Source organism: Henckelia pumila, unplaced genomic scaffold, assembly GCF_033568475.1.
Source record: "Henckelia pumila isolate YLH828 unplaced genomic scaffold, ASM3356847v2 CTG_461:::fragment_3, whole genome shotgun sequence".
Classification (NCBI taxonomy): domain Eukaryota; kingdom Viridiplantae; phylum Streptophyta; class Magnoliopsida; order Lamiales; family Gesneriaceae; genus Henckelia; species Henckelia pumila.
In genome coordinates, this window is record NW_027331831.1 from 10,646,691 (window position 1) to 10,670,018 (window position 23,328).

A 23,328-nucleotide genomic window follows, 5' to 3' on the forward strand; every position below is an offset into this window, starting at 1 on the left:
AAAATTGGACATTATTAGCAGTTTTATTTAGATGGTATTATGTGAGATAAGACTTGAAGATTTGAAACTTTGAATTCTTATCCACCATGCATGCAATTAAACTCCATTTAATATTGCGGACCATATACATTTACATGACTAATAGTCAAATAAATTCAAAATAAAAGTGGTAATAAATATTCATGGCCAAACGCCTGTTCTCTTATAGGAAATTGAGCCATTTTTGTGTACGAATCGTCAACTAAAACCTGTTGAATTTATACAAACCATACAAAACCTAAGTGTCGCGCTCGATAGACTTTCTTACATCTTGATTTAAATTTTGAGTAGTTGAATTTTCGCATCGTCAAAATGTAAATTGCATCGACCCATTAGAGATTTCGACAAAAAGAAGCAACTTAAAATCGTTATGCAAAATTATGTATATATATAGTTCCCGACTGATCGATGCACGCCAAAACTGACTGATCGATGCACTAAAAAACGAACGACTTTTTTAGAATGATAGAAGGTAATTTATTATTAGGAAAAACTGCAAATTTGGTCCTATATGTTTGTCACTTTGCGATTTTGGTCCTCTATGTTTTCATATTTCAGTTTTAGTCCTGCATGTTCTGAGTTTTGACAATTTCGGTCTTTTTTACTCGAAAATACTTACGTGACACTGTACACGTCAGCTCCACATCAGCACTGAATTGGTGTCACGTCAACGCTACATCGGAAAAAAAGACTAAAATTGCCAAAAAAATAAAGATAATTGACTAAAACTAAAATATGAAAATATAAAGTACTGAAATCGCAAAGTGCCAAATATATATACAGTACCAAAAAAGCAATTTTCCCTTATTATTATTATTATTATTATTATTATATATATACACACACATCTATATATATTTATAACTTCAACTCGATCGACTAGTTATTTATTGTAAAATATATAAGAGTTGGCCATTCTAATTAAAAAAAAAAAAACAAACATTAAAAGAGTTGACACTCTTGAAAGTTGACAATTTCGTATTTTGTGTGTGTACATAACATGCTAAGGTAAGCTCTAGGGTCTGACTTTTCTAAAAAATTTGTATCTATTTATTTTATATATCATAAAAGTCAAAACTCTGGACTCGTGTATTATAAAATGGCATGTGTTTTTCATACGTAACATGCAAAAATCAACAAGAAAACAAAACAAGAAGCTAGCGCAGAAGCTAAGTTTGAAGAACAAGTTTACAAAGATTTTTACGTGGTCATATAGTCCGAAAAAAGATGAGCGTTAAGGAAGAAGATATGATGATCTTTTCGGGGCCGCAGGCCGTTGAAGAAAGAATCACACAAGGAATTCATCAGGAGGTAATTGTTAATTTTTATTTTTATTTTTATTTTTTGGGAAATATTCAAGATTTTCAATTATGATTTTGGGGTGTACTTCGTGTTAACTTTAATTTGGTGATATTGCAGGAGGATAATCTGAAATTAACTAAAGCGAAGATGGATGAAGTTGCAGAAGAAAATAAGAAGCTGAAGTTGACTTTGTCGCAGATGATGAAAAATTACCAATCTTTGAAAATGAGTTTTGATGGCATATTCAAACAAGATGATCATCTCATTAAAGCTAATAAAGATTCATCTCCCAAGCCTGATGAATCAGAAGACCGGTCCGAGCTCGTTTGTCGTCTAAGCCTAGGGAGTTTTTCAGGTCAAGAAGATTGCAAGAAACAAGACAAGAAAATTAATCAAGAGAACAAACAGCTTAAGGAGCTTGTTAAAGCTGATGGACTTGAACTGGGATTGGACCACAAATTCCATTTATGTGATTCTGGTGAAGCAACAAAGAATTCGAGCTCGGAGAACGACAGCGTTGATGAATCAAAGGAAGAAGAAATCGAGGCCGCTAAAGGATCTGTTAAAAGTTTGAAAAGTGCAAGAAGTGCTACAAGTGATGAAATCTTGGAGATTAATCCTGTGAAGAAGCCTAGGGTTTCCGTGCGAGCTGTGTGTGACACTCAGACGGTTAGTTATCGATTCATACGTTTCGGATCATTGATCTTTGTTGATTTTTTTTGTTATTCGAGTCAAAAGGGTATAATCCTGAAAAGTTTGAATTTTTTAATCTGTACTTCAGATGAACGATGGATGCCAATGGCGAAAATATGGACAGAAGATAGCGAAAGGGAATCCGTGCCCTCGAGCTTACTATCGTTGCACAGCTTCAACTTCATGCCCTGTAAGAAAACAGGTATGTGAATTCTTCAAACACTTCTCAAAAAAGTGATTTGTTATGTTTCATGTATCTTGAAAAATAATGGTGAATTAGTTAATATAATCAGAGAGTAAACCCTAATTTGTTCTATTACATGCATAGTTCACATGCATAGAGTAATGTTTATCCATATTTTATATACCTTGTGTAAAATAAATTGTTTTGACTTTCATATAGGGAGGGATTTGAGATTGCACTTTTAAACAAGATAAATTTTTGTATTATTTAAATTAAAAATAAGTTATTAAATTATATGATCACTCCACTAATCATTTTATTGCCAATTATATTTCCAGGTGCAAAGATGTGCAGATAATATGGCCATACTAGTCACCACCTATGAAGGAACACACAACCACCCTCTTCCACCTTCTGCCACAACCATGGCGTCGGCGACCACCTCAGCCGCCGCCATGCTCAACTGTGGCTCCTCGACCTCATCTCCGCCAAGACAAGGAATCTTTTCCACCTCCTCCGCCACCGCATCCAATTTCAATACATTTAACTTTTCTTCATCAAATAGTACTCTCACATCATCCTACAGTTTCCCAAGAGCATCCATCTCCACTTCTCAAACACACCCCACTGTTATCCTAGACCTCACCCCACCAAGCCACACCTCCATTCCATACAACAAATACAGTAATTCTTCAAGCTTGTATTCTTCCTTGCCGCGATCTTCTTCAACCTGCCTCAACTTTTCATCTGTACCCCATTCGGATTCTGGCTCTGTAGGGGTTTCTAAAACCTTGTTTCATGCCGAAAGTCATGCGTCGCCTTATTCTCAGCCTTATGTTTATAACAAGAATACTCAGGAAGACGTTTTGAGTATTGATGGAATTGGCGCTGCGGCTAAGGCTATTACTCATGATCCCAAGTTTCAAACGGCATTAGCCACTGCAGTCGCATCGCTTCTTGGCAATGGAGGTGGTGTCAATAATGTTCAAGGAACAAACTCAGGACAGAACCTTACGTGGGGTGAGAATTTTGGTCTGAGTTTTTCGCAGCCATCGTCAAGAAATGGTGTTGCTGCGTGTGCCACTAGTTACTTGAGCAAATATCTCGAATCATTGAATCCACAGCAGAAGTAAATTGGCATCTCTTCCTTGTATTTTCAAGATTGGGATCAAGAATAAGGACAAGAAAATGTTTTTTTGTGCATTTAATGCTGGTTCCAAGGTCAAATTTTCTCATGTTTCACAATGTTTTTTTAGCAATGTTAGGTGATGAGTCGTGTAAATGATGTATTTGATGTTTGTGAGACATTCAAACAAGAACTGAAATGTGCAGTTTCTTAAGGATTTATTGATCCCCTTAGGTTGTACTACAACTTTGTACTAACTTTTGGTATAAGATTTCCAAGGAAGATTCCACTGCTTGTATCTCCTTTTAACTTTCAACTCAAAAAATCAACAATAGTTGCAATGAAAATGTAAGGAAATTGATGGGAAATAGAGCGTTTGAAGGTTGAAAATACACTCGGCCGCATTGCCTAAAACTTCAAGTTTTCTTATTCACTGAGTGTGTAATAAGTCTAGCAAGAGTAATTTCAAACAGGGCAATGCATAGGGATAATGTCTTTTATATTTCAAGAATCACTCTATAAATGCAGTTTTAAAAGGCATGAATGTACCTTTTACGTGACCTTTTAAACGACCCGTTAATATATTCACGATTCATCGCTCTGTTCGTTGTGCTTTACAAACTCTGTATTGGATCAGATCACACCAGGAGTTCCCCCAAACACTTCAGTGAGCGTGTTTCTTGAAGAGAACACTCAGTGAAGGGATTGAGGGAACTCTAGGGGAAACCCGATGACTCATTTCGTTTCTTGGATGGTTGAATCAATTCATGCTGCACAAGGTATATATATAATGTGCTGAAATGTTGCACGATTCATCTTTCGGCGTGCTATGGTTTTAGAACTTTGTATTGGATCAGATCACACCAGGAGTTCCCCCAAACACTTCAGTGGGCATGCATGTTTCTTGAAGAGAATGCTCAATGAAGGGATTGAGGGAACTCTAGGGGAAACCTGATGACTCGTTTCGTTTCTTGGATGGTTGAATCAATCATGCTGCACAAGGTATGTATAATGTGCTGGTATGTTGCACGATTCATCTTTCGACATGCGGTGGTTTTAAAACTCTGTAATGGATCAGATCACACCAGGAGTTCCCCCAAACACTTCAGTGGGCATGTTTCCTGAAGAGAATGCTCAATGAAGGGATTGAGGGAACTCTAGGGGAAACCTGATGACTCGTTTTGTTTCTTGGATGGTTGAATCAATCATGATGCACAAGGTATATATATAATGTGCTGGTACGTTGCACGATTCATCTTACGGCATGCTGTGGTTTTAAAACTCTGTATTGGATCATATCACACCAGGAGTTCCCCCAAACACTTCAGTGGGCATGCATGTTTCTTGAAGAGTGCTCAATGAAGCGATTAAGGGAACTCTAGGGGAAACCTGATATGACTCGTTAATTCTGTTTCTTGGATGATTGAATTAATTCATGCTGCACACGCTGTATATATATATATATAATGTGCTGGTATGTTGCATATAAAGATGGAATATTTGTTGAACTGAGCCTTCCAGATCTCCAAGGGGTGAAAAACTTGACGATTAAAGCTTTTGTATCCGAACCTAGCCTCATCGTTGGGTCAAGTGAAGAAAAAGTGTTTGATATACAAAAAGTTAGAATCTTTTCAGCACAAGAATGTTCTATCTTCTTATATATCATTCTGTGATAGGTTAGTATCATCCTCATGTTATCTGTATATCATATATATCCTGATTCAGCATGCATGATGGCTTGACTATTAAGTATTAACTAATTCACATGCTATTAAATTTGTAAATGAAAAAGGAATATTGACTCAAAGTATTAGTAGACGTGGCCTCTACATCAACTGAACCCGTTGCATGTTTTTCGTCACAGATCAAAACAGAATTCTACTGGAAAATGTAATCCGAAAAGCGGTGGACGGAAAGATGGAGATTTTGTGGTCACTTGCTTGGAAAAATATTCCCTTTTTATTATTTAACCTGAATTCATGGCCAGGTTCAAGCACTCATATGTATTTAACCTTATTTCACTATGAGGAAAAGTGGTCCTCACTCCTCCAAAGCATATATGTCTTAGACGTCATGCATGCAGTCTTTCCTACCGGTCGGAAACATGAATTCGTGCTTCTTTCTTTTCTCCAAACATGGACTCAACTTCTTTATAAATAGATGCATTACATGGTGTATTATAGCATCAGAAAGAGTTAACGAAGAATCGGGTTTCCTCTCGAGTTTCCTCGAAACACTTCATTGAAAAGCATTCATGCTTCCCACTGAAGTGTTTGGGGGAACTCCGGTGGTCAACTGATATTGAAAGTAATAATGGATTTTATCCATCTTTTTTCTTGTCTAGAATATTGCTATATGTGACATGAGATTCAGAGAGCAATCTTTTTATATGTAATCTTTTATTTTCATTTATTGTTTTCCTTCTCATATACATCTGATTGAAATGCATATATAAATCATTCATTTGAACAAGTCTGCTTTATTTTTTTCCAGTGAACTATGGAAAACAAAAGGCAAAAAGATATTTCCCACTATTCCAAGTTGGATGGAACGTTGCCTGGCCAATGGAATATCCTTGTCCAATATAAACGCAGCCGTAGCTGGCGGATGCTCCTCCAAAAATGGTAGCACCGGTCTTATACGACCAGATGATGGCACCTGTCGCTGCATCCATGGCATATACAGGTCCGGTAGGTGCGACCGACCCTGCAAACAGGACTCCATTCACTATAGTCACTGGCCCGTGGGCAGTGTCATTGCTCGGATCCGCGGTGGTCCAAAGAATCTGCCCTGTGTTGGCATCCATTGCCACCCACCCACCTGCTGTTGTAGTCTGAGTGGACGGCTTGAGCGTAAAGGGGAGCCTATCGGCATTTACAATATTTGTATAAACCCGTTTTCCATCTGTGGCAGCGCCCCACACCCCCCCTCCTTCCAAAGATCCTGGACCTGCTTTCTGTCAAAAAAATTATTGAAACATGTAAATTATGTTCACTTGAGATCCAGCAGGGGCAACAGTTCAATCTTTCTGCTATCAATCTCAAAAAAATTTGTCATTTTGCATGTAATATATGTAAACATAAGTTTCACTCCCAAATCTTGGTTCCGCCCCTGATACTACAGCGATTCAAAACAAGAAACATACCCTGGACCAAACTATATCCCCTGTGTTTCGATCCAAAGCCCACGCAAATCCACTCTTCTGCACTGCCACCACGATATCGCGCAACCGTCCATTCGATAATATAGTCAGTAGCATCGGAGCCTCTCCGAAATCAGCATCCAGATTCGGGCCTGTGGGGCAATCGGGGTTGTTAGGAACCAGACAAGCGAAATAGAAAACATCGTAACCACCGAGCTGCTTAGCCCAAACAATCCTCCCCGAATAAATGTCGAATGCCAAGATGGAGTCGAAGTGAATATCAGGCCCGAAACATGGATCAGGACCAGTTGGAGGAGTCGTTTGATTATTTAGCCGGGCCTGACACTGTTGCACGGCAGATGGAGCAATGTAAAGATTGCCGGTTCCGGCGAAGACGAGGCCTCTTGTTATGTCAATGGAGGGGCTGCTGCCCCATATGGCTGCGCCGGAATATCCACCTAGCTTGCCGCCGTTAGCAGGAAGTGTGTATGTTTGCCACAAGATTTGTCCTGTTTTAATGTCCAGTTTCGCCAGGCTTCCACGGAAGGTGCAACATTGTCCCGCTGGCAATATTTCTTCCAGGGATGATACTCCCACGTACAAGTTCCTGGAATCACATAATTTTGTTACCCAAATCTCTGTCACTATTGCTCACTAGTAGAAAAGAAATCTATCTCAAAAAATAAAAATAAAAATAAAAACAACAACAACAATAATAATAAATCTCTGTTTTAATATTTAAAAAGAACAGAGGTATATATCTAAATTTATGACGAAAATTGAATATTCAGAATTTCCGATGGTAGATACATCAAAACAACCGAAATTAAAAAAATTATTGTCCCAAAGCTAAAAATTTAAAAGTTTATTGACAAAAAAGAAAAGAAAAGAAAAAGACACAAGTTACTACAAAAAAATACATTTTCCCTTTGTTTTATTCTCTCATTTGTCAAATTTTGGTATACACCAACTTTGAGTCGGCCTATTTTAATTAGTCTAATTGCGAATATAATATCGGATACATCAATAATTTTCGACATTACGTAGACATTTTTTAATATCGTATAAGCACTCCAACAAAACATGAATTAAAAAAAAATTAAAGTTACTATACCAAAATCAACTATCAAAACCGGGCCAAAACCAAATCGACATGAAATTAGTGCAAAGAAAATAATTAAAAGTATAGCTTTAGCAACTTTTTTCTAGGCGACAAAAGGCATATTATATTTATTATTTACCCTCCAATAGAAAAAGAAAGTGAAATACAACATCACAAGCATGTAAAAGAACAAGTACCCCAGATAAAGAGTTCCAGACTGAGTGATTTGGCTCAAGGGACCTGGATCTAACTGAGTAGACCACACAAGCTGCCCGGTGGCTCGTTTCACCGCGACCACGTAAGCCGGCCCGTAGACCGCCACAACCAAGAGATCATCAGCCACAATCGGGGTGGCGCGTGACACCGTTACGTTCACGTACCGCCCTGAGGGAGGTATGCCCGTTAGCTGCCCTAAACTTTGTTGCCAAATCAGCGTTCCATTGAAAGCATTCACTGCATAAAGATTTCCATTCCACGATGGGAAATAGACCACTCCGTTCGCTACCGCGGGCGTCGCGGTTATGTCGAATCCTGCGTTGAAACGCCATCGTAGTTTCAATCCCTTCACCGTGATTGGATTGATTATAACTTCATCAACGGCGTTCCTTCTGTTTGTTATGTCTCGGCCATGATTATACCACTGCAATATTTGAGAAAACTTTTATCAAAGTTTCCGAAAATTAATTAAATTAGTTATACGTACAAGAGTTTTTATTGTTAAATTTTTTTGTGGCGTACTTCGGCTGAAGATTTGTGTGAGAATAGAAATAGAGACAAGATTACTGAAATAATGGAAACAAGAATGCAACTCATGTTTGAGTTTGACTCAAAAAATCCGAAAATGGGAAGTGGAATGCATTTATAAATATCAAAATATAAATATAAATATAGAAACAATGGCAAGTACGTGGCGAGGCCTGCCGACTCTATTGAATGTTATCGGGAGAAAAAGTCTTGCAAGTGATTCCAGAGACGCAGAGCAATTGTAATAATATGGGAAATACTTTTTTGGGTCTAATAAGTTATCTATTTTTTTTTGTTTTGGTCTATTAATTTTTTAAATTTTGGTTTTGATACATTAGTTTTTAATTTTCAGTGATTTTGGTCAACTTGCTGACGTGTCAGCTAGACACGTTAGCATTTTCTGATATCATTTCAGCATTTTTTGATGTCACGTTAGCATTTTTCGGTGTCACATTAGCAGTTTGACCAAAATACCAGAAAACTAAAAGTTAGTGTACCAAAACAAAATTTGAAAAGTTAATGCAGTGTTTTTATAATCGGACCGGTGATCGAACCGGTCTACCTAAAAAAACGGTCCAATCGATCAGACCGTTTTAACCGGACGGTCCAATCGGAAAACCGTTTATATAATATAATATAATAAATAATATATTTTGAATTTTAAAAACTCAAAAATATATTTAAATAGACAAAAAATATATATTTATCATAGTTTGAAAGATAAATAAAGATGTAAATATATTCAAATATTAATTATAGTTATAAATTATTTAAATAAAGAAATATTTAATTTTAAAAAAACCAATAATTATTAAAATGATTTTTTTTAATGAAGTAAAAATTTCAAATAATAATGTATATACATAAAAAATTAAATTTAAAGTTTTAAAAATAAAAAATTTAAATTTTCAAAAAAATAAAAAATAAAAAAAATTCGAAAAACTGGTTCAACCGGTTTTTCGGTTATTGACCGGTCCAACCGGTTCTTGACCGGTTTTGACCGGTTCTGACCGGTTGGACCGGTTTTCCAGTTCTTAGGGGAGAACCGAACCGGACCGGCGACCGGTTCGGTCCGGTTTTAATAACACTGAGTTAATGGACCAAAACCAAAAAATTGCAAAGTTAATGGACGGAAAAAATATTTTCCCATTGTAATATTAATTTGTTGAAATATAATTTTTTTCACAGACAAACGTATTTTTATATATTTTCTGTCAAAGTTACTACCTATATAATAATTTGAAGGAATATTTCAACGTATCTGTTTAATTAGTTCGTTATGTTAAAACTTAAAATTAAGTCTATTTCGGTTTTAAAAAACAATTTTGGAATTCTAATTCGCATTTTAGCCATTATTTTATGAAATTGGTGTAATCTGCAGTGTTACGAAGAATAGAAAAACTAACTTTGGATGGGAAAAACAACAATATCATTTAAACACAATTTAAATGTAAAGATATCAAAATCATGATATACACATATTTTTTTAAAAAAACACACAATTAAAAAATTTTCATTTATGTAGTTTCAACTTTCAGGCTATCAATTTATATATTAAACCGATGCAAAGAAAGTTAAATCTACTCCTATGTTAATTCCACTTGTATAATTCTTTTATTAAAAAAAAAAATAGCAACGTGCTCGGGTAAGGGCGTTGCGATAGAGTTGAAAATGAAGTTGAAAATTTTGTCAAATTTGGTTGCTCATAACGTTATCATTACGTAGTGCCAAACTTTTTCTTATTTTATATTATTTGACTTAGTGGTTGACGAATTGTGGGCATCTAACTCATGAACTCTTGGGTTTTTTTTATACTAAGGAGTAAGGATAAATTGTGGACATAAATTAGGAAATTTTTTAGTGTAAGTTTTAGGTTGTACTCAATCTTATATTTTGCATCACAAGTTATAAAAATGTTTTTTTTAATGGAAATAAGATTGTTATAATTGTGTCTCGAACTCGAAACATCTCTCGTACTTATGACCTTGATGACTTTGATGTCAGATGAGCTAGCTACACATCATCAGCAATTATAAAAATACTATTGAATCCAATTATACATATCTCGTTAATTTTTTATTTTTATATCACCCTTGAAAATGAAAAATGTTATAGCGTAACATAAAGCGTATATTTAACATGATTCAATAAATTAACAGTTAACACCCTCTCATCATCAGATGTTGAAGATGGAGATAATCAATTAGGAGCATCTCTCTCTCTCAGCTCTCTTTCTCCCTCTCCCACACAAATAAGTACTACGTTCGTCTCAACATGCATGTCTAAAATTCACCATCAACCTTCATTTTCATCTGTACCCCATTCGGATTAATCTGGCTCTTTAGGGGTTTCTAAGACCTTGTTTCATGCCGAAAGCCATGCGTTGTCTTATTCTCAGCCTTATGGTTATAACAAGAATAATCAGGAAGACGTTTTGAGTATGGATGGAATTGGCGCTGCGGCTAAGGCTATTACTCGTGATCCCAAGTTTCAAACGGCATTAGCCCTTGCAGTCGCATCGCTTCTTGGCAATATTGGAGGTGGTGTCAACTGTCAATAATGTTAAAGGAACAAACTCAGGACAGAACCTTATGTGGGGTGAGAATTTTGGTCTGAGTTTTTCGCAGCCATTGTCAAGAAATGGTGTTGCTGCGTGTGCCACTAGTTACTTGAGCAAATATCTCGAATCCCTGAATTCACAGCAGAAGTAAGTTGGCATCTCTTAATTCCTTGTATTTTCAAGATTGGGATCAAGAATAAGGAAAAGAAAAATGTTTTTTTGTGCATTTAATGCTGATTCCAAGGTCAAATTTTCTCATGTTTCCCAATGTCTTTTTTAGCAATGTTAGTTGATGAGTCGTGTAAATGATGTATTTGATATATGTTTGTGAGACATTCAAACAACAACTGAAATGTGCAGTTTCTTAAGGATTTATTGATCCCCTTAGGTTGTACTACAACTTTGTACTAACTTTTGGTATAAGATTTCCAAGGAAGACTCCACTGCTTGTATCTCCTTTTAACTTTCAACTCAAAAAATCAACAATAGTTGCAATGAAAATGTCAAGGAAATTGATGGGAAATAGAGCGTTCGAAGGTTGAAAATACACTCGGCCGCATTTCCTAAAACTTCAAGTCTTATGATTCATTGAGTGTATATAAGTCTAGCAATAATAATTTCAATGAGGACAATGCATAGGGATAATGTCTTCTATATTTCAAGAATCACTCTATAAATTCAGTTTTAGAAGGCATGTATGTACCTTTTACGTGACCTTTTAAACGACCCGTTGGCTATATATTCACGATTGATCGCTCTGTTTGCTGTGCTTTACAAACTCTGTATTGGATCAGATCACACCAGGAGTTCCCCCAAACACTTCAGTGAGCATGTTTCTTGAAGAGAACACTCAGTGAAGGGATTGAGGGAACTCTAGGGGAAACCCGATGACTCATTTCGTTTCTTGGATGGTTGAATCAAAAAATGCTGCACAAGGTATATATATAATGTGCTAAAATGTTGCACGATTCATCTTTCGACATGCTATGGTTTTAGAACTTTGTATTGGATCAGATCACACCAGGAGTTCCCCCAAACACTTCAGTGGGCATGTTTCTTGAAGAGTGCTCAATGAAGCGATTAAGGGAACTCTAGGGGAAACCTGATATGACTCGTTAATTCTGTTTCTCGGATGATTGAATTAATTCATGCAGCACACGGTATATATATAATGTGCTGGTATGTAGCATATAAAGATGGAATATTTGTTGAACTGAGCCTTCCAGATTTCGAAGGGGTGAAAAACTAGACGATTAAAGCTTTAATATCCGAACCTAGCCGCATCGTTGGGTCATGTGAAAGAAAAGTGTTTGATATACCAAAAGTTAGAATCTTTTCAGCACAAGAATGTTCTATCTTCTTATATTTCATTCTGTGATAGGTTAGTGTCATCCTCATGTTAACTGTATATCATATGTATCCTGATTCAGCATGCATGATGGCTTGACTATTAAGTATTAACTAATTCACTTGCTGTTAAATTTGTGATGAAAAAGGAATAATAACTCAAAACAGAATTCTACTGGAACCCGTTGCATGCTTTTTCGTCACAGGTCAAAACAGAATTCTACTGGAAAATGTAATCTGAAAAGCGATGGACGGAAAGATGGAGATTTTGTGGTCACTTGCTTGGAAAAATATTCCCTTTTTATTATTTAACCTGAATTCATGGCCAGGTTCAAGCACTCATATGTATTTAACCTTATTTCACTATGAGAAAAAGTAGTCCTCACTCCGAAGCATATATGTCGTGCAGTCTTTCCAAACATGAATTCGTGTTTCTTTCTTTTCTCCAAACATGGACTCAACTTCCTTATAAATAGATGTATTACATGGTGAAATATAGCATCAGAAAGAGTTAATGAAGAATCGGGTTTCCTCTCGAGTTTCCTCGAAACACTTCATTGAAAAGCATTCATGCTTCCCACTGAAGTGTTTGGGGGAACTCCGGTGGTCAACTGATATTGAAAATACTAATGGATTTTGTACATCTTTTTTCTTGCCAGAATGCTATATGTGACATGAGATTCAGAGAGCAATATTTTTATATGTAATCTTTTATTTCATTTATTGTTTTTCTTCTCATATACATCTCATTGAAATGCATAAATCATTCCTGCTTTATTTTTTTCCAGGAAACTATGGAAAACAAAAGGCAAAAAGATATTTCCCACTATTCCAAGTTGGATGGAACTTTGCCAGGCCAATGGAATATCCATGTCCAATATAAATGCAGCCGTAGCTGGCGGATGCTCCTCCATAAACGGTAGCACCGGTCTTATACGACCAGATGATGGCACCTGTCGCTGCATCCATGGCATATACAGGTCCGGTAGGTGCGACCGACCCTGCAAACAGGACTCCATTCACTATAGTCACTGGCCCGTGGGCAGTGTCGTTGCTCGGATCTGCGGTGGTCCAAAGAATCTGCCCTGTGTTGGCATCCATTGCCACCCAGCCACCTGCTGTTGTAGTCTGAGTGGACGGCTTGAGCGTAAAGGGGAGCCTATCGCCATTTACAATATTTGTATAAACCCGTTTTCCATCCGTGGCAGCGCCCCACACCCCTCCTCCTTCCAAAGATCCTGGACCTGCTATCTTTTAAAAAAAAAATAATGAAACATGTATATTATGTTCACTTGAGATCCAGCGGGGGCAACGGAGCTAGCAATCTTTCTGCTATCAATCTAAAAAAAATTGACATTTTGCATGTAATATATGTAAACATAAGTTTCACTCCCAAATCTTGGTTCCGCCCCTGATTCTACAGCGATTCAAAACAAGAAACATACCCTGGACCAAACTATATCCCCTGTGCTTCGATCCAAAGCCCACGCAAATCCATTCTTCTGCACCGCCACAACGATATCGCGCAACCGTCCATTCGATAATATAGTCAGTAGCATTGGAGCCTCTCCGAAATCAGCATCCAGGTTCGGGCCTGTGGGGCAATCGGGGTTGTTAGGAACCAGACAAGCGAAATAGAAAACATCGTAACCACCAAGCTGCTTAGCCCAAACAATCCCCCCCGAATAAATGTCGAATGCCAAGATGGAGTCGAAGTGAATATCAGGCCCGAAACATGGATTAGGACCAGTTGGAGGAGTCGTTTGATTATTCAGCCGGGCCTGACACTGTTGCACGGCAGATGGAGCAATGTAAAGATTGCCGGTTCCGGCGAAGACGAGGCCTCTTGTTATGTCAATGGAGGGGCTGCTTCCCCATATGGCTGCGCCGGAATATCCACCTAGCTTTCCGCCGTTAGCAGGAAGTGTGTAGGTTTGCCACAAGATTTGTCCTGTTTTAATGTCCAGTTTTGCCAGGCTTCCACGGAAGGTGCAACATTGTCCCGCTGGTAATAGTTCTTCCAGGGATGATACTCCCACGTACAAGCTCCTGGAATCCCAGAAATAAAGGGTGATGCTACATGTTAGGTTACATATTGTACTTAAAATTTCCAAATTATTTCTTCATTTTATTTGAAAAAACTTTTTCGAAAATGCATCAAGCATAGTTATGTAATTTCAAGTGCAATGTGTAATCTAAAAAAACAATAATAATAAAAAAATTTCTGTTATATATAGATGTAATATAGTTGATTGATTTGATTGTAATTTACCTTTTCTACACTAATCTCTCTACCCTATGAATAGAGGTGTTTAGTCCATATATTAAACACTCATCTTCTTCTATTATATACTCTCTTGTCTTTTATTCTCTCATCTTTCTCTACTAAATTTATAACACGTTATCAGAACGAGTGCTCTAGCTTCAAGGTAGATCTCATAAATAATTTTCATTTGTAATCTTTGTGTGGATGCTCTCGATAAAGCACAATATGTAATTTTCATATTGATGCTCTCGAAATAGCACAAATATTATTATTATTATTTTTTTTGCCAATAGTTTCAATGATCCGGTAGTAGCACAATATTAAAAGTTAATATTGATGCTCTCAAAGTATCTCATATTTTATGTTCATATTATGCTCCTGAAGAAGCATTAATTTTAATTTTATGTTGATGTTCTTGAAGTAACACAACATATTTTTATTGAAAATCTCGATAGATCTATGGATACAATATAAATATATAAGATTTTCAATATTCCTGAAGAATATTATCCAAAATCTTAAGTTTATCAATATTCCCGAAAAATATTGACTTTTATACACTTTTATACTTGTGTCTTATATTGGGATATTATATTTTTTTTATGCATTTATTTTTACTCGATATTAATTATTATTTGTTTATGTGAAGATTTATCATTCTTAGGAAAGTTAATAAATATGATTCCATAATTGTGATTAGATGCTTGTTAACATAATTATATATATATATATATATATATATATATATATTTATTGCATGTATATATAATTATTTGTTAACTAATTTTATAACATTGTTCAATAAATTAGTAAATAACATAATTATTTATTTTGTACATTTTTCTACACGTATATATTCAATCTGTTATATATATATATATATATATATATATATATATATAAAATTTATTGTTATCCTTAAATTCGTTTGTTTTTTTTAACAGTCGCAATGTCAAACATTACAAAACTTGAATTTGAAGCTCTTGACATCAGTGGAAAAAACTATTTGTCATGGATTTTGGATGCTGAGGTTCATCTTGTTTCTAAGGATCTTGGAAACACAATAAAAGAAGAAAATAATGAATCCTCGCAGGATCTTGCAAAATCTCTTATTTTTCTTCACCACCATCTCGATGATGGATTGAAAGCCGAGTATCTCACTGTGAAGAACCCACAAGAACTTTGGAAAAATCTTAAAGAAAGGTTTGACCATCAGAGGAGTGTAGTTCTCCCAAGAGCTCGTTATGAGTGGATCCATCTTCGCCTACAAGATTTCAAATCTGTAAGAGATTATAACTCCGCATTATTCAAGATTTGTTCAAAGCTCAAACTTTGTGGAGAAAATATTTCTGATCAAGATCTACTTGAAAAAACTTTCTCCACCTTTCATGCTTCAAATGTGCTCCTGCAGCAGCAATATCGTGAGCGTGGATTTAAAAAGTACTCTGAGCTTATTTCCTGTCTACTAGTTGCTGAACAGAACAATGAATTACTATTGAAAAATCATCAATTACGCCCAACTGGCTCTACACCATTTCTTGAAGCAAATAAAATATCATTCCCTGAAGTGAATGCCAACTCAACTCAAAATTCCCATATTAGAAGAGGACGTGGGCGTGGGCGTGGCCATGGTCAAAACAAAAATTACCAGCAACATGATGAAAAGAGACAGAAAACAAACCACCAGCAGTGGAAACCGAATAATGAAGAAGAAAAAGGGAGAAACATGAAAGAGTATGAAGATAAGTGTTTCAAATGCGGAACGAAAGGGCATTGGTCTCGTACCTGCCGTACTCCAAAGCATCTTGTGGATCTCTATCAAAATTCGATCAAAGGAAAGGGAAAAATAGAGACAAATTTTACTGATGATGATGACCCTGTTGATATAACTCACTTGGATGTCTCTGATTTCTTTGCACAACCAGACGGAAATATTGATCATTTGATTGGGGGTAGTGTGCTAGAAAATATAGAGTGATCAAATTCTGCCTTTAATGCTTTCGTGTCCCTAAGATTAGTGCTTTTGGATATCTATGTTTTTTTTCTATAATAGTCAGATTTATCTTTTTGGTTTTGGTTTTATTCAGTACAATTTTATTTTCAGTTGTAATGGTGGTTAATGTTTTGAGAACTTTATTTAATATAATTTCCTTCTTATGAATATTGAAGTTGTAACTTAATCTATTATGCATTTTTTTTAGATTAATGGGAGAATACCAAGACATATGTCTAACCGATAGTGGTACAACTCACACCATCCTTCAAAGTAAACGGTATTTTGTGGAAATAACATTAGCTGAAAATAATGTTATAACAATATCGGGTGCATCAAAAATTATTATTGAAGTTCATGGAAAGGCAAAAATTATTCTGTCAAATGAGACAATTCTATATATTGAAAATGTGACGCCCGGGGCTGAAGAGGCAGAGAGTGATCGCCGGTGCCAAGAGGTTGCACGGACAATGAGCGGCTCCTGGTAGGCTTCTAGGCGGAGGGAGACATGAATGAACCGATCCCGTGCCGGAATGAGAGGGATTCTGAGACTGTGTAGGTATGAGACTACATGGTTGAGGAGAGCTTAAAAGATTTCATATGTGCTACTCATATCAAGAAGGTGCATCTTCTTTTCGGAAGCTCATCACATAAGAACTCCAAAGTTAAGCGTGCTTGACTTGGGGCAATTATAGGATGGGTGACCCCCTGGGAAGTTTTCCAGGGTGCGTGTGAGTGAGGACATAAGCACGCTGAAAAGACCCGTCTTGATACAGTGAAGCGTTACAAATGGTATCAGAGCCGACCTCTCTTAGTACGGTATGGTTCGGGGACGAACCAAGCGGAAGCTGGTGGGCATGTGACGCCCGGGGCTGAGGAGGCAGGGAGTGATCGCCGGTGCCAAGAGGTTGCACGGACAATGAGCGGCTCCTGGTAGGCTTCTAGGCGGAGGGAGACATGAATGAACCGATCCCGTGCCGGAATGAGAGGGGATTCTGAGACTGTGTAGGTATGGGACTACATAGTTGAGGAGGGTTTAAAAAGATTTCATATGTACTGCTCATATTAAGAAGGTGCATCTTCTTTTCGGGAGCTCATCACATAAGAACTCCAAAGTTAAGCGTGCTTGACTTGGGGAAATTATAGGATGGGTGACCCCCTGGGAAGTTTTCCAGGGTGCGTGTGAGTGAGGACATAAGCACGCTGAAAAGACTCGTCTTGATACAGTGGGTCGTTACAGAAAATGCACTCTACGCTAGCAAATCCAGTAGAAATTTGCTTAGCTTTAAAGATATCCGCAGAAATGGATATCATATTGAAACATTGAATGTAAACAAGGTTGAATACCTTTGTATTACATCTATGATATGTGGTAAAAAACATATAAAAGAAAAATTACGTGCACTCTCTTCTGGGATGTATTGCACAATAATAAAGGCAATTGAGGCAAATACAGTCACAAACAAGAAGTTTGTTGACAAGAAAACTTTCATATTATGGCACGACCGACTTGGTCACCCTGGGAGTTCAATGATGCGAAGAATAATAGATAATTCGCGTGGACATCCCTTAAAGAATCAAAAGTTTCTCCTAAATGGTGACTTTTCATGTGTGGCTTGTTCACAAGGTAAACTAATTATAAGGCCTTCTCCAACAAAGATTGATGTTGAAATTCCAACATTCTTGAAAAGAATTCATGGGGATATTTGTGGGCCTATACACCCATCATGTGGTTCATTTCGATACTTTATGGTATTGATTGATGCATCAACTAGGTGGTCACATGTTAGTTTGCTTGCAACTCGAAATATAGCTTTTGCAAAGCTACTTGGGCAAATGATTAAAATACGAGCTCAATTCCCTGACCACTCAATTAAGGCAATTCGCCTTGATAATGCTGCTGAATTTAAATCACAAGCATTTGATGACTTTTGTATGTCAATAGGGACTTCGGTCGAGCATTCAGTAGCCCATGTCCATACACAAAATGGTCTTGCAGAATCCTTTATTAAGCGACTGCAATTAATTGCAAGACCGCTACTCATGAAAACAAAACTGCCATCTTCAGCCTGGGGTTATGCTATCATACATGCTGCATCGTTAATTCGTGTAAGACCAACTAATTACCACCAATATTCACCATTGCAACTTGCATATGGTCAAGAACCTGAAATTTTTCACATTAGAGTATTTGGTTGTGCGGTACAAGTACTTATCCCACCTACACAACGAACCAAAATGGGTCCCCAACGTAGACTTGGAATTTATGTGGGGTATGAGTCACCGTCTATCATTAGATATTTGGAACCCTTAACAGGCGAATTGTTTAATGCAAAATTTGCAGATTGCCATTTTGATGAAACAAATTTTCCAACATTGGGTGGAGAAAAATTGTATCCTGAAGAACAACGAAAAATCTTTTGGAATGAGAAAACATTATCTCATTACGATCCCAGAAACAATCAATATGAGCAAGAAGTTGAAAGAATCATTCACTTGCAAAGAATTGCAAATCAATTACCTGATGCCTTTGTTAATACAAAAAATGTAACAAAGTCACACATACAAGTAGAAAATACCCCAGTGAAGATCAATGTCCCTGCAGGACATATAATACTTTACCTGCAAATGAATCTAAAATACGCCAGAAGCGTGGTTGACCGATTGGTTCAAAGGATACAGTACCCAGAAAAAGAAAGGTACAAGAAAAACAAGGTTTGAAAACTCTAGAAGAAGAAACCTTACATCAAAATAAAACAGATGTGGATAACGTGATCCATGAAGAATCACAACCACATGAAAATATTGAGACTTCAACAAATTATTTGATATCTCGTAAAATATGAGATCGCAGAAATACGAACATCGATAATGTGTTCGCACTTAACATGGCTCTTGGTATCATGCAAGGTATTGAGATCCCGAACCACAATCTGTTAAAGATTGTCAACAAAGAAATGATTGGACAAAATGGAAGGAAGCTGTACAAGCTGAATTAGATTCTCTAGAAAAACATAAAGTGTTTGGACCCGTAGTTCAAACACCCAAAAATGTAATCCCCGTAGGATACAAATGGGTGTTTGTGCGAAAAAGAAATGAAATGGCGAAATTGTAAGATACAAAGCCAGACTTGTAGCCCAAGATTTTTCTCAAAGACCTGGAATCGATTACGAGGAAACATATTCACCTGTGATGGATACCACCACTTTTTGATTCTTAATTAGTTTGGCTGTATCAGAAAATTTGGATATGCGACTTATACATGAAAATCCCTAAAGGATTTAAACCATCAGAATCAAGTGATACAAATCCCAAGACCATATTCTCAATTAAATTGCAAAAATCGTTATATGGATTAAAACAATCTTGTCGAATGTGATACAATCGCCTTAGCAAATATTTACTACAAGAAGGTTACACAAATAATGCTATTTGCCCATGCGTTTTTACAAAAAAGACGGATGAGGATTTTGCAATCGTGGCAGTATATGTAGATGATCTAAATCTTATGGAACTCCCAAAGAGCTCACTAAAACTGCCAATTATTTAAAAAGTGAATTTGAGATGAAAGATTTGGGAAAAACAAAGTTTTGTCTCAGATTGCAAATCGAACATTTATCAGAAGGAATATTTGTTCATCAATCTTCATACACAGAAAAAATATTAAAACGCTTTTACATGGACAAATCACATCCATTAGCATCACCAATGGTCGTACGATCACTTGACACTAATAAAGATCCTTTTCGTCCACTTGAAGATGGAGAAAATATCATTGGTCCTGAAGTACCATATCTTAGTGCAATTGGTGCATTGTCATACCTTGCAAATTGTACTCGACCAGATATAGCATTTTCTGTCAACCTTTTATCAAGATATAGTTCTTCTCCAACCCGAATACATTGGAATGGTGTAAAACATATATTTCGTTACCTTCGTGGTACAACTGATATGAGATTATTTTATTCGAAAAAATCAAATTTCTCTTTAATAGGATATGCAGATGCAGGCTATCTTTCAGATCCGCATAAAGCCAAATCCAAAACGGGTTATGTGTTTACACGAGGGGACACCGCTATTTCATGGAAGTCAACAAAGCAAACTTTGACAGCTACATCATCAAATCACTTTGAAATCATTGCAATGCATGAAGCAAGTCGAGAATGCATATGGTTGAGATCTATAACTCAACATATTCAAGAATCATGCGGACTACCAACAACGAAAGATAGCCCGACGACTATTTTTGAAGATAATACTGCTTGCATTGCACAACTAAAAGGAGGGTATATCAAAGGCGATCGAACGAAACACATTTCACCAAAGTTTTTCTACACGCACGAACTTCAACAAAAAGGTGATATTGATGTCCAACAAATCCGTTCAAGTGACAATGTAGCTGATTTATTCACAAAGGCATTACCGATATCAACATTCAAGAAATTGGTGCAAAAGATAGGGATGCATCAATTAAAAGATATTCGGTGATTGAAATCAGAGGGAGTATCAATTGTTGTACTTTTTTCCTTCGTTCAGGTTTTTTCCACTGGGTTTTACTGACAAGGTTTTAACGAGGCAACATTGGACTCTCTATCAATCATCTAAGGGGGAGTGTTATATATAGATGTAATATAGTTGATTGATTTGATTGTAATTTAACTTTTCTACACCTCTACCCTATGAATAGAGGTGTTTAGTCCATATATTAAATACTCATCTTCTTCTATTATATTCTCTCTTGTCTTTTATTCTCTCATCTTTCTCTACTAAATTTATAACAATCTCTGTATTATTATTTTTAAGGAAAGAAAAAGACAAGAGAGAAGGTGCATCGAAATTTAATAATCATTAAATGGTACAAACCCAAAAATCATGAAAGGACAGTGAAAATGTTTTAGACATGAGATTTTTTTTTTTTTTTTTTACGTGGAAAGCCGCAGCCGCTACTTTTTGGTGCGCTCTGGGTAAATCACCAGACTAACGCAGTAGCCTGCAAATTACGTCAGTCAGGTAAATCACACTAGGCAAGCCTTGTGTGACAGGCTAGTCCAAGAAGGTATTGGCAGGGAAATCGAACTCCTGACCTATGACCAAGAGTTCACTTAATCCACCAACTTGGACACCCCTTGGGGTTAGACATGAGATTTTTGACAATATACTCTAGGGGAAATATACAAATTTTTTGGTTTATGTAAAAATATCTTTCTTTTTTCAATTGTTTTTTTAATTTTGGTCCTTAACTTTTCAATTTTTGGTCTTGATACAATAACTTCTAAATTTTGACTATTTTAATTGATCCATCTACCAAAGGAAAGTTTCTTCAAAAAATGCTGCTTAGATGGTGCATGGCTAAAGGGATGTAGCCAAAATTTGTGGATTTCTTGATTTTGAAAGGAAATAAATTTACTTGAAAAGAGCTTAAATGACAAATTTTAGAAGTTCTATGCATTCCATTTGAAAAAGTCAACGATCATGATATTTTAGCAACCACCGAATCAGCGTTTATGAAGAAAATTATACATTCCAATGGTAGATAACCAAACTGACCGAAATTGAAAATTCTTATACCAAAACTAAAAATTTAAAAGTTAATTGACCCCAAAAAAAAAAAAAAAGTTACTACCAATAATATTTTTTCCTTTTGTTTTCTTCTTTAATTTGTCAAATTTTGGTATATATGCACAAACTTTCGGTGGTGCTCGGCTATTTTAGTCCAATTACGAACACGACATCAAACACATCAATATTTTTTTGACATGATGTGCGGTATTTTTCAGTAACATCAGAGCAGTACTCCAACGAAACATGAATAAAATCCCAAAAGAATTAATTAAAGTTACTATACCAAAATCAACTTTCAAAATTACTTAAGGCCCAAAACCAAAACGGGATAAAAATTAGTGCACAATTTTTCAAAAAATTAAAGTACAGCTTATTTCAACTTTTTTTCAAGGCGACAAAAAGCATTATAATTACCCTCCAATAGAAAAAGAAAGTGAAACACAACATAACAAGCATGCAAAAGAACAAGTACCCCAAGTAAACTGTTCCAGATTGAGTGATTAGGCTGAGGGGACCTGGATCCAACCGAGTGGACCACACGAGCTGCCCAGTGGCTCGTGTCACCGCGACCACGTAAGCCGGCCCGTAGACCGCCACAACCAAGAGATCATCAGCCACGACCGGGGTGGCGCGTGCCACCGTTACGTTCACGATTTGTCCTTGGGGAGGTATGCCTGTCAACTGGCCCAAATTTTGTTTCCATACGAGTGCCCCAGTAAAAGCATTCACCGCATAAAGGTTCCCATTCCATGAAGGAAAATAGACCACCCCGTTAGCTACCGCCGGCGTGGCACTTATGTCGAATCCTGCGTCGAAACGCCATCGTAGTTGCAATCCCTTCACCGTGATTGGATTGATTATAACTTCATCAACGGCGTTCCTTCTGTTTGTTATGTCACGGCCATGATTATACCACTGCAATATTTAAGAAAACTTAGATAAAAGTTTGTGAAAATTAAATATATAAACAAGAGTTTTTATTGTTAATTTTTTTTGTGGCGTACTTCGGCTGAAGATTTGAGAGATAGAGACAAGAGTATTGAAATAGTGGAAACAAGGATGCAACTCATGTTTGAGTTTGACTTAAGCATCCGAAAATGGAAAGTGGAATGCATTTATAATTATCAAAATATAAAAATAAATATATATAGAAACAATGGCAAGTAACAGAGGCGGATCTACACGAGGACCCGTGACTCCCCCGAAAATTTTAAAAATAATCAGTATTATATATCAATTTTTATTAAAATATGTATATATATTTTAGT

At 36.5% G+C, this 23,328-nt stretch overlaps 3 protein-coding genes across 3 annotated transcripts; 1 reads left to right on the forward strand and 2 right to left on the reverse strand.

Annotated features, from left to right (window-relative positions):
* Positions 1 to 1,187: 1,187 nt before the first annotated feature.
* On the forward strand, positions 1,188 to 3,567 carry LOC140872162 (WRKY transcription factor 72A-like). The gene is made up of 4 exons (XM_073274944.1): positions 1,188 to 1,350; positions 1,459 to 2,010; positions 2,123 to 2,236; positions 2,557 to 3,567. Exons 1-4 carry the CDS (start codon positions 1,267 to 1,269, stop codon positions 3,349 to 3,351), a joined length of 1,545 nt encoding a protein of 514 aa, XP_073131045.1. The 5' UTR covers positions 1,188 to 1,266; the 3' UTR covers positions 3,352 to 3,567.
* A 2,174-nt stretch (positions 3,568 to 5,741) lies between these two features.
* On the reverse strand, positions 5,742 to 8,446 carry LOC140871888 (uncharacterized). Its single transcript, XM_073274629.1, has 4 exons — positions 8,327 to 8,446; positions 7,786 to 8,228; positions 6,490 to 7,093; positions 5,742 to 6,300 (listed from the first exon to the last, which is right to left on the reverse strand). Exons 1-4 carry the CDS (start codon positions 8,399 to 8,401, stop codon positions 5,842 to 5,844), a joined length of 1,581 nt encoding a protein of 526 aa, XP_073130730.1. The 5' UTR covers positions 8,402 to 8,446; the 3' UTR covers positions 5,742 to 5,841.
* Positions 8,447 to 13,031: 4,585 nt separating this feature from the next.
* Positions 13,032 to 23,193, reverse strand: LOC140871844 (uncharacterized). The gene is made up of 4 exons (XM_073274582.1): positions 23,065 to 23,193; positions 22,533 to 22,975; positions 13,685 to 14,288; positions 13,032 to 13,490 (listed from the first exon to the last, which is right to left on the reverse strand). The coding sequence occupies exons 1-4, from the start codon at positions 23,173 to 23,175 to the stop codon at positions 13,032 to 13,034; spliced, it is 1,617 nt and encodes a 538-aa protein (XP_073130683.1). The 5' UTR covers positions 23,176 to 23,193.
* Between the last annotated feature and the right edge of the window lie 135 nt (positions 23,194 to 23,328).